This window comes from Hyaena hyaena, unplaced genomic scaffold, assembly GCF_003009895.1.
Source record: "Hyaena hyaena isolate Hyena2069 unplaced genomic scaffold, ASM300989v1 scaffold_40, whole genome shotgun sequence".
NCBI lineage: Eukaryota > Metazoa > Chordata > Mammalia > Carnivora > Hyaenidae > Hyaena > Hyaena hyaena.
Window position 1 is genome coordinate 3,404,476 of NW_024080672.1, and position 12,370 is coordinate 3,416,845.

At 42.3% G+C, this 12,370-nt stretch overlaps 1 protein-coding gene across 3 annotated transcripts in view; it reads left to right on the forward strand.

Moving 5' to 3' along the window:
• Positions 1-11,527, forward strand: part of CREB5 (cAMP responsive element binding protein 5) — a 400,955-nt gene extending 389,428 nt beyond the window's left edge. For all 3 annotated transcript variants that reach the window (XM_039229907.1, XM_039229908.1, XM_039229910.1), the window contains 3 exons: positions 1,582-1,809; positions 9,829-9,937; positions 10,863-11,527. In XM_039229907.1, coding sequence (XP_039085838.1) covers positions 1,582-1,809; positions 9,829-9,937; positions 10,863-11,026 — 501 coding nt within the window. In that variant the 3' untranslated portion in view covers positions 11,027-11,527. The remainder of the gene's footprint in view (positions 1-1,581; positions 1,810-9,828; positions 9,938-10,862) is intronic.
• The last annotated feature ends 843 nt before the right edge of the window (positions 11,528-12,370 follow it).

Sequence of the window (12,370 nt, forward strand, 5' to 3'; positions counted from 1 at the left end):
CAAAATAGCCAAGTTCGGGAAGTCCTTTCTGATGCTTTGCTTTGAGGTGGTTAGCTTAGCCTAGCAGTCAGCATCTAAAATGACAAGGCTAACCCTTTGCCAATAACAAGGATTACATCTTCACCAGCCACGCTGGTGAGTAAGACCCTAGACAGTTAATTTTTGTTGTTACTTCTCTGTGATTGAGAGGAAAGGAATCACCAATAAGCACTTTTGGAAAATGTCTTTGGTTTAGATAAAATCACTGAGATGCAGTCCAACTTCATTCGTGAGCCTGATTCTTTTACAGTGAGCCGTATAAGATATGATGAAAATATATCACTTTCAGTCTGCTTCTGTCAACCAGTAGTCCTTATTAGCGCGATGACACTCATTCATATTGGTTTCAATCGTAGAATCGGAATGTGGTAGAAAAGGTTGCTGCGCCTCCTTTTGAAAACTTTTTTGCCTGTTATTTCTGTAGATTAAATGTCTCTTGTAAAACAACTTTATAGATATTATAGCCATGAGCCTGAGTGACTGAGAAATGAGAAGGGGGTGGGGGGAACACCCTTTTCAGAGAACGAAGTTGGGGAAGGAGTGTAGTGCATTAGGGAAAGCATTAGGTGTCCAGAGGTATAGAGGCTCCGTCGTGGAAATTTCCCTCCGTGCTGTGTGTCTGCCTCATGAAGGGAAATAAAGCTGTAGGGACAGGAGTCTCCAAAACTGTAGATTCTGCAGAGCCCCATGCAGATCTCAGCAGGAATCCATAAGTAGAGTAAAAGTGTTTTATAAAGTGCTCCCAGGGTTTCCCTACAATGCAAGTATATGTGATTCTCAGCCTTCTCTGCCTGTTGCACAGACAGGGTGTATTTAGCACTCAGCGCTCCTCAGGGCACCTGGAAAAGCCTGTCTGAGGCCGAGCTCCAGGGAACAAGTAGGCCTATCTGGGGTTTGCCGGTCCAGCGAGGCCTTTGCATTAAGAACTCTGAAATGGTGAAAATGGGGTTTCATCTGCTTTCTGGGATCCACAGTGCTCTTTCAATCGGAGGCGCAGTGGTGGTGATATCCCAAAGATGTGTCCTAGGGACATGATTTTAACACCAGGAGAATGAAAGGCGCTCCCAGCCTGCCCAGAAGGAGTTCTCTGCAGATGGTACGAAAGACCCATCGATATGGTGACGATAACCGTCATCTCTGTTGTCACCTGTAGCCCTGCAGTGGCATTTTACTCCTTTAAAATGCACCTTAAATGAGACAGGCTTAACATCTGAAGGAGACCAAAAAAAAAAAAAAAAAAAAAAAGTGTTTCCCCTGCCATGATTCAGCCAAATGCCTATCAGGGGAAAAAATCTATTTGACTCTCTCTCCCAAGTCGTTTCTATGGCCTGCCAAAATATGACAGAAGATAGTTCTGCAGTGTTTTTTCTTTTCACAAGCGTGATTTCACTGTTTACTTCGTTCTCAGAAAAGAAGTGCAATATGCTCGCTAAAGCGGTCGACGCTCGGTGCTTTGTATTTCAACACCAGCTTGGGTTTCTTCTCTCACCCACTGTGTTCCTTCTCTTTCCCCGTCACCCCCTCCGTCTCCTGGCCCGGCAGGTTTCACCAGCGACACAACAGATGCAGCCAACCCAGACAATACAGCCGCCCCAGCCCACAGGGGGGCGCCGGCGAAGGGTGGTGGATGAGGATCCTGACGAGAGGCGGAGGAAATTTCTGGAACGGAACCGGGCCGCTGCCACCCGCTGCAGACAGAAGAGGAAGGTCTGGGTGATGTCACTGGAAAAGAAAGCAGAAGAACTCACCCAGACAAACATGCAGCTTCAGGTGCAGGCCACTGTCTCTTTCCTCAGGACTCAAAGGCCCTGTGTACAGTTGGCATTTCCTGTCCCGTCAGGCACTTGTTGACCTAAGCAGTAATACCGCACCTTAGCTCGCAGAGAAGACTGCAGGCTTCCTCCTCGAGCTTTCTTAATTCTGAGACACGTTACAAAACAAAGTAACCATTTAGTTGGGTTTTCTGCAGTGATGTTTCTTAAAATTTTTTTTAAAACTTTATTTTTTAGAGAGACAGAGCACAAGCAGAGGAGGGGCAGACAGAAGGGGAGAGAGAATCCTAAGCAGGCTGTGTGTCATCAGCGCAGAACCTGATGCGGGGCTTGAACTCACAAACCCCGAGATCATGACCTGAGCTGAAATCAAGAGTCAGATATTTAACCGACTGAGCCACCCAGGCGCCCCAATAACCATTCAGTTTTAAATCAAGCTCTGAGGAGAGAGAACCTACCCAACTGAGTCACAGAGCTACGAGCACAGGCTTTGGTCAGACGGAGGGTCACACTCTTGTTCAGCAAGTAGCTGTGTTTAACCTCTCTGGCCCTGAGTTTCCTCATCTATAAAATGGGAAGAATCACCACATGGAGTCAATGAGAGTAATAAGTGAGCTAATGTCTTCAATGCAGTTTTCCTCATGCCTAGCACATAATAACTCATCAACTATAAGTCAGTTCTTTATATTCACCAGTGAGGGAGTTGCTTTGAGTGACACTAGATTATCTATGATTTTGTTTGGTGGAGGAAAGGAATGCTTATGGATGTTATTTTGCTTTACAGAAAAAGGCATGTTCCCAGCTCATTTTCAAACTCGACACGATTTGAATCTTACAGGACTTTTGCTTTTCTTTTTTAAATGTTTTTTTGTTTAATGTTTTATTTACTTCTGAGAGAGAGACAGCATGAGCAGGGGAGGGTCAGAGAGAGAGGGAGACACAGAATCTGAAACAGGCTCCAGGCTCTGAGCTAGCTGTCAGCACAGAGCCCAACGCGGGGCTCGAACCCACAAACCATGAGATCATCACCTGAGCCCAAGTCATGAGTCAGCTTAACCGACTGAGCCTCCCAGGCGCCCCGGACTTTTGCTTTTCATGGGTGGCTCAACTGGGGACATTTTCTAACAAGCCCACTTCCGGGAGTGTTTGAGAGAAGGGGAGGAAACTCTGGTGGCCAGGGCGTCTTCAGCAGACTTCCTGCGGTGCAAATGATGCATTCAGGGTATCTGTGTCCACACAAAAAGGAATGCCCTGTCCACCAAAGGCAAGAGAGAGCAGCCTAGGAGATTAGGTGACAAACAAATGACAGGACAGCAGGGAGACTTGTGGATTGCAGCCCGGTGCTTTTAGGAGCACAAAGAGTGGCTGAAGAGTAGAGGGAAGGAGGAAAAGATTGCTTCAAATGGGGAGGGCCTGTACCTTAACAGTTATAGGTAACTTTCACCTTCTCCCACCTGGTTCTCTGTGCATCCTTAGAAACCAACAATAAGGCTGCCAAACCTCCAAAGCTTTTGCATATTCAAGGCATTAAATGCAAATGACCTTGGGGCATCCAATGTATAAATTGAAAATGTTATCAAGACAGTTTGGGTTATGCGTGGACTGCATATGTATGCTCACCTTTTCCTCTAAATTTATCATCCTTTTTGTGATAGACATGAGAAGGAAAATGGGAAACGTATACATCAGATACGGGGGAAACACAGTCATAATTCTCCCCAGTGGCTTTATAGCTGCACGTGCATGAGGTGGGGGGCCTGGTGTCTTACCTTATTACCCCTCCCCCTACTTCTACCCCCCCCATTTCTAGTACAGTGGCAAGCTAACATGGTGAGCTCCTGCGTGTCCGCTCTCAATATCTGCTTGTTGAATAAATGAACGAGTTCCCCATCTCTGGAGTGTCCAAGAACTGGCAGCCTGACCACCTGGCAAGGATGTGATTGAAGGGAGTCAAACCACAGTGGGATGGCTGGACTCTTAACACCTCACAAGTGACACCAACTTGAAAGTCCGTAGTTCTATAATCCAACAGCCACAGTGGTATGTTTCGAAAAGCTTTTAGGTAGAAGATGGATAAGCACTTTTAACATCCATAGTAATCATGTTTTTGTTTTTATGTGTAGTGAAAAAATGTAATTAGAACATCAAACCTTCAATTGCACAGATACTCTTAGTAAGGATGAGGCTAAATTATTAAATAAGGAGTTAATTTGTACAAACATGTTGAGTAAATAAAAATTCTGGTGCATGCGGACCTGGCAAATATTACAGCTCTGCAATGACTGAGGTGTGGGAATCCATGGAATTTGCTACCGGTTCTGAGGTTTGCAAGAGGACCGTGAAGTCGGGCATGAGTCCTCAGTCTCGGCACTGTTGGATTCAGGACTTGGTCGTTCTTTGTTGTACCCTATTCCTAGTAGATATTTAGCAATACCCTTGACCTCTACCCACTAAATATGAGCAACATCCCCTACCTCACCCCCAAGGTATGACAACCAAAAAGTCTCCACGCGTTGTCAAATATCCCGTGGGGGCAAAATCACCCAAGGTTTGAGAACCACCACCTTAGATGAAGGAGCCATGAACAGCCAGCTGGCACATAATGATGCCAACAAATGTTTAAATCAGTTTTAACCAAAAAGAGCCCTTGCAGAATTACTTTGGCATGCTGGTTGGGGTGCTGGAGCTTGAAACAGAGAGAGAGATCATAGCAGAGATCCAAGAAAAGTGAAGATGCTGCTTTAGCTTTGCAGTCAGATATGTTCATCACTTGGCATATGCCTATATATTACTACTGCTTTTACAAAGCATGTAAGGTAAAATTTACCCTCTACGAGACCCTAATCCATTACATGTACAACCATACATGGCTAAAGACAAAAAGATCCTAGCATTCTAGCCTCCAAAAACCAGGAAAAAAGTTTGGTTTGGGCTCATCAACTGGCACCAATATTTCTGGTTGTTGAATCAGCGCCCAAGGAAGGGACAGTCTCTGAAAAAAAACTAAATTATCGGTGTTTTCCAACCACTGTTTTGCTTCCAAGGGAGGGAAACCACAGCCATGCCGTGTTTTCTGTCATGCAGAGCAGTTAGTATCACGCCTTGTGATGCTGGAGAGGATATGCAGATTCTGCTACCTTTGAATGACCCTTTCCGTCTTACTGGACCTTTGTCAAGAGAAAAAGGTGTCTCTCTTGAGGCTGGTCCAGTGAGCCAAATTTTAAGTAAACAGAAATGGAAGGTGCTAAGCAAACAAACTCCAGCCAAACGGAATATCCAAGGTCTTGGATGGCCGGCTGCCACTTTTGAGTTGTTTTCCAGCATAGAACCTTCTAGCTGGGCTGCAGAGTTTCAGATTGGAAAAAATCAGACGTACAAAAACAAAATCAAACTCCCAGACTTCATTTCCTTGTCTCACAACAAATTTGTACCCAAGAGGTCAACACAGGTTTAGGAATGGAGGGAAATAGTAGAAACTACCCGAGCTGACATTTTAGAGAGAAAGAAACAGGAGGAATCTTCCCATAAGTCACAGTCAGCAAATGGTACGATGAGGACCCAAACAAGTCTTCCCTTGACGTAACCCACTGCTCTGGGAGCTTTTATGGTAGAAAATTCTGAAATGAAAGGAATCCCCATTCTTTTCTCCAACAGAGTGGCTTAGATCAGGTCTGAATTCATCAACTACTGAAGTGGTGTTCAGTGGATAGTTTATGTGCAGTAGATAATATAGAAATCATCTGGTCACCCATGGAAATAATTGTTTTCTTTTTTTGGTGCAAAGACACATGGCCTCAGTCGCTGCTGAAATTTTAGACACATGAGCCCAGGTTTGGGACTTGGCAAGAGAATGGGCCAGATGGGAACTGTTGCCTTACAAATCGAAAGTTCTTTGTTTTAGAATGAAACAAACCTGGTCTCAACCCTAATCTACCCCCAAAAAAAAAAAAAAAAAAAAAGGAAGTGGGGAGAGGCTACACTGTAGGGCCTATTTTGATCATTGATCATTATTTTTTTTGGCACAGACTACCGCTTGCACCAGAAAGCATTCTGGGTTTATCACATTAACAAAATGACATCCTCAAAGCCCAAAATGGCAAATGTAGCTATTAGGGGCTACTTGGAGTCCCTAGCCTCTTCCAGTCCCTATCTAAACGTCTCACTGCTTTAGAGTAGTAGCAAACCCAAACTCAGTTCAAATGAAGGAATGATTTCAGCAGGAGAATCGATACTGATTAGTAATGCTTTGCTTTAGCAAAGTACTTTTATAAGAAGACCTAGAACGATTTTTATAACCCACACAGGGGAGTAAAAAAAAATTGGTGATTTGCCTCAATTCACAAAACAAGGTAATTCAGAGTAAGAAAATGCCTCTGGAAGGCCTGGTTTTTATTTCCTTACTAGAGCTGCAGGCGACATTTTATTTCCTTCATGCGTTTTGAATCATTTGCTCTCTGGTGGTTCTCTTCCAAAACGAATTCAAGGGGATTCTACTTATGTTCCCTTGAAAAAGACTTTTATTTAAAATATAGTCTAGCATTCCTTCTATCAGTCTACATGGAGACTATAAGATGATTGTGTGTGAGCACAGCACACGGTCCACTCTGCTTTCTCGAGGGCAGTGATTTTCAACCTTTCTTAATCCAGAGGCTTCCTATGGAGTCTGATGAAGGCTCTGCAGATTCTCTCAACAATAGAGACACAGACGGGGACATGAAGTTTTGCACTAAAACTGTAGATATAGCTTTGGAATCTGCCCTGATAAGATTTGGAAACATAGAAGGTGCTAGAACTGTCTCCCCCGGGGAATATGAGACTTGAAATATAAACGTCTTTGGGAATACCAAATACCAATACCAATACCGAAGTAATTAACTAATGAATAAAAAATATCAGGATCGAGTCCTTCATTAGATTATTAGGTAATTAGCTTTCTCAATAGAAGGGAAAGCAGAAACATTCAAAGAATAAACAAGCATTTTGCTGGAGGAAACTAGAGAACTAATCCACCCATCTTGTTTTGCCATACATTGGTGTGGCAATTTGGGAGGCCAAACCCTATCATTCTGAAATCCGTGTTGAGAGTTCTTTTTCATGCTGGAGGCTGGTCCACGAATTTCTAGTGCTTCCGTGGCCACTAGACTTTGATTTTGCCGTTATCAGCATCATAATTGTATGTGTCTGATCTAAACAAGAGGCTGACTGTTCTTCTTTACGGAGAATATTAATTGGCATTCGTTTTCCAACCATAACATATCTAAATAACAATTACTAACACATTAAGAAATACATGATCATTCACATATATCTTTAAAGGATGATCAGTTATCATGGCAGTCTTCAGGTTCCTACATTTTTACAGACCCTCCACCTCCCAGGGTCTCAGTTTCTATATGTAAGATGCATTAGTCTACTGATGAAGTGCTTTGCTATTCATAGACAAAGAGTGCCACTCAAGTTATCTAGTTTGTATCAAGCTTTGGTTACAGGCTAAGACACCACATACACTGTTCATAGTGGTGATTGGTGCTATTTTATTGTGGCCTCTCATGGAAGCAAAAGGTTTATTGTGAAACGATTTGGGGCGTGCCAAGTATTGTAGGCAATTAGCTCCTTGTGATTGTAGAAACCCAAAGAACGGAATTCAAAGTGTTTTTTTAAGGAAGGGGTAATGAACACTTTGTGCCTGGGAGAGCGAACCCTGCCTAGAAAAGGTGGGACTGAGCAGGACATAGCTGGGGAAGAAGCAGAGGCTAAAGTCAACCTCTCCAAGATGGCCACCAGATGGTTTTTTTTTTTTCTTCTAGAAGTCTAAGAAAGCAAGAGAATCTTGCTTCATTTTGTTTTAAATACTTTACTTATTTGTTGTTTCCTCAGTCACAGAAGAAAAGTGTGGCAGGATTTACTACCAGTTGGAGCTTGACTCCATTTTCTAAGAACGATTGTCTGCATTAACTGTAGCTGAGAGCTTCTCCTTAGGGTTCAAGTGTCTTAGCAGTTGTGATTCTAGAAAAGTGCTATGTCTATAATCCAAAGGCAAATAATATGACATTTCATTTTGAGACCAAACACACACACACACACACACACACACACACACCTTAGTTTTATTTTTCTTCTTTTTTCATTTTGGTTTGTTTGTTTGTTTTTTAACCAGGGGTTGCCTTCTATTTATCGTCTAAAGGTAACTTTCTCTTACACATGTTATTTTAAGCAAGGGGAATCTGGAAAAAGCAAGGAAGGCTGTCTGAATTTAAGTGGGCATAAAATAGGAAAGAATTACTACTTAAGGCTAAAATAAAGTGTCCTATAAATAAAGTTATCCCACAGACTCCAGAATTGACAAGGGTCACTTTTCACAAGGGTCACAGAATTTTCAAGGGCTTTGACTGGGCCCCTTACCAATCACATTTCTTCTGAGGTGGGAGATGCAATTTACCCTCCTGAATGTTTTCAGATTTAAGAGCAATTTTCCAGAGCAATTAAGTGATTTATTCACCATTAATGCTAACTTCTCAGGCTTTTTTATTTTGTAAAATTGGGAGAAGAAAGAGAAAAGCTTTTGTAGTTGAGATTCTTACTATTTTGTTACTTACGTTACTCAACATTTGATTACTTATAATGTATTTTGCAAATGAATTTGGAAATGGGAGGTATTCTTTAAATCACGGTTCAAAAAAACTTCTTTAAATTAACTTCTAGACTCCCAAACTTACTTTTTTAGGTGATAAATACATGCCTGAAAAGCCAAGTTCATATTGAAAGTGTAGATACAACCTAATGACAGCAATGTTAGAACACCCTTTTCTGTGCACTTTTTTTTTTTTTTTTTTTGGTCTCCCACATGTGGAGTACAATGCCTGGCAGCCACAAATGAACATTAGCCAGGGAGAGTGTATTATTTATCACAACTATAAAATGGCTTATTTGAGATAGTGCTATGTTTACAATTTAACTATTATCAAGTGGAAGCACCTTAGAATCAACCATCTATTCTGCATCTACGTTTGTAGACAGTGGTGCCAAGCATATTATTCTACAAAGCTATGAATCTGTCTATGTGAATTACTACACCAAGTGGAGACTTGAGGCACTGATCTAAGTGAAAAGAAACACGCGTGGGTGCACACACGCAATCTGTAACACCCTGATATTAATGGCAGAAAGAGTTTATAGACTGAAATTAGACAAACTAGTTAATGAACCAATCACGTTAATTTAATCATGCCCCAAACTTCATTGCCCCTTGCCTTCCTGGGCTGACTTCACCCCACCAGTAGAGTATCAACAATTTGTTCCAAGAGCTTCCATGCCTTCTGCTAAGCATGGATTGTGCTCTGCTGTTCCACAGCCCGTTCAGAAATTCTTTTGGGAAATCTGATGGTAGATGAGTTGACTTATTCTGAGGACACTTCAATGTGAAGCCACTAATTCTGCTACTCAGTTCTTCCTAATGCATGTATCACACTCACTCTCTCCTCATACTGAGTGTCAACCTGAGCTTACTGGACAGTATGAAGATGATTATTATGAACACCAAGATTCGCTAAATTCAATGATCGCTAAGTGTGTGCTGGGCAATATTCGGAGTGTTTTACATCTATTACCTCATTTAATCCTCACAACAACTCAAAGAAGTTTATACTGTTTTTATCCCCAACTATGGAGGGGTTGCTGAAGCTCAGCTGACTTATGTTTCCTGCCTAGGGTCACCCAGGTGGGAATGGAGATTCCCACCCACGTAGCCTGGCTCCAGAGTTGGTCACCTAAAGGGGATGCTCTGGCCTTTGAATAGGATTCAGCTCTTGAGTTAAAAGTCCGGTCTTTTCAGAAAGTCCCCAATAAACATGAGGGCCACATTAAAGGCAAGGTACACATTTTCAGGTGAATCCCATTAGATATCATCCTCCGTGTCATTCAGACATAACAGAAAAGTTTGCCAATATCGCTGTTGAAAATGCGTGGAGACTTGTATTCTCTGGTCTTTCCAACGCGACTTTGATGTGTCTCTCTCCAGAATGAAGTGTCCATGTTGAAAAATGAGGTGGCCCAGCTGAAGCAGTTGTTGTTAACACATAAAGACTGTCCGATAACAGCCATGCAGAAAGAATCACAAGGGTATCTAAGTAAGTCATTGACTTTTTTTTTCTTTTCTCAGTGTCCAATTTATTTTTTTGCCACTAATTTTTGCACTGGATTTTATTGAAAGAGCAAAAGTAAAATGTAATTTGCACACCCCGGCAGAAATCCTACTAGAATTCTACAGTGGCTGCCAGACTGTTGCACCAGGGGCATCCCTCTTTTCTGACCCCTACCCATCACCATGCCCACCTCCTCCCAATAATTTCTGGTTGGACTTTATCCTGGCATTTCACATTGTAAAATCGTACTGAATTCCAGTTCTGCAGCCAGTAGAAAAATCACTTGCTGGAGTCCACCTACCCATGGGCTAGCAGTGTTCCAGAGAAATCCAGGGACTGGGGTACAGGCATTGGGTGGATCATATCCAAGTCCTTAAGGTATATAAGCTGCTGGGCTGAAAAGTGAATGGCCTTGTCTCAGTTTTCCAATAAGTAGAGTGGACCCCTTTCTCTAGACCCCAGTTTCTGCATCTGGAATGTCAAGAAGTTTAATGCCAGTTGAGTGGGGGGTGGCGGGAGGAGCAAGGATTCATGGCTGAAGGTCAATTTATTTTCAAATAATTTTTTAGATTGAGCAACACAGATTCTCCCACCACATGTGAGTATTTTTCCACATTTGATGTATGGATGGCTATTTGAAAGTACAAAAATGGGGACGTTCACACACCAAGGCTCGAACCTGTGAGATCATTTTGCTGGTATAGAAAGCATGGCTTTGCTTGTAGCGCTAAAGTGGGAAGGCATAGCTGGTGACTACAGTTGAAAGTAAACTTTTGAAATTAACGGCCAGGAGAAAATGTGTGGAACTCTTCCATTTCTGGTAAACATCTAGCAGTGTTTTCCCGAGTTAGGCCACAGGGGCACCCGAGAAGAGATATATTGGTGTGTGCGTGTGTGTGCTTTTTCCTAGGTCCGGAGAGCAGTCCTCCCGCCAGCCCTGTCCCAGCTTGCTCTCAGCAGCAGGTCATCCAGCATAACACCATCACCACTTCCTCAGCAGTGAGCGAGGTGGTGGGAAGCTCCACCCTCAGTCAGCTCACCACTCACAGAACAGACCTGAATCCCATCCTTTAAAATCCACCGCTTGGTCAGACCTTGCCTCCAAGAAGAGCTGTCGCATATCATGCGTCCTTTCTTTTAAGGGCATTTTTAGAATTAAATCAGACCTGGAAGACTCCTCAGCCCTTCAGAGACTGGCTTTCATTTTTATAGTTATTATGGAAATGTTGTCTTTTATACTTAGTTCTATAAGAAAAAAAGGGAGTTATGCAATTAATTAACCTATCAGCTTGGGAAATGCTTTGGTGCTTTTCTCCAATTTTCTGGTACCAGTTCACTTGTTTATAAACTGAACTCTTTCTGTATATAGATATGGTTTCGTTCTTACCGGTCCAACCCTTTGCCTGAGACATTGAATCTTGTTAAACCGCAGCTTTTAGCCAAAATGAGGCATACCAGAGGTCACGTAAACGGATGCAAGGTAACTGGGTGGTGAGTCTGATGACGTTGTAACATATGTTGAGTTTGTGCTGTGATGTCACCAGAATTCCAGATAAATACAGAGCCTTTTCCATATTTGTTTTCCTCTTACTATATATATATATATATATATATATATATATATATATATGTTTGTTTGTTTTTTTAAAGATGAGATCCGTTGATGTCCAAATAAAACCACCAAACATCTCGTCACCTCCCCTCCTCCTCTAGGTCCCCCTCCTTGAAATACCCTCCAGTTTTCTCCATTCTTCCTCTCCATTTCCACCTTTTCCGGGGCCCCCTGTATACTCTTCAGTTTTACTTTCTTCTGTTTTATTTTTCCGCCTTTAGCATTGCAGGTAAAGAAGAAAATAATGCTTAAAGGGAAAAAAAAAAAACAAGTAAATCTCAGAAATACGGATCTAGCCATTGCTTCTCTTGCCTGTGACCCACAGCTGGAGTTCATTCATCTCTTGCTTTTTATAAAACGGGAAGCAGGAGATGTACATTTTAATGTGCCTGATTTAATGTTTTTAATAATCAGAGCAAATAAAAGGTGGCTTAGCCATAGGTGAAACACTGTTGAATGCCAGCTGTGGAGACACCAGGGAAGGGAGCCTGTAAGCCTTGATTGTGAAGGTCCACATTGTGATGTGGGCTATAACATCACACCCTCGAATTACAACTGGTTTTATATGGCCTGTCTATGAGGCTGAAAATCCATATACTATATAATAATTCAGAAGGGCTCTATTCACTACACAGATTACATGGGTCAATCATCAGCTGCTAATAGACTAAGATTTATTAATTTTTTTTTTCTTAAGCCTATGGAACTGGCTTTGCAATTCTGGTGGGTGAAAGTAGATGTTCTACTGGAGGAACAAAGAGAGAAAGAAAACCTGATGTTTCCCTAGGGGTGCTTTCAGCACCCCC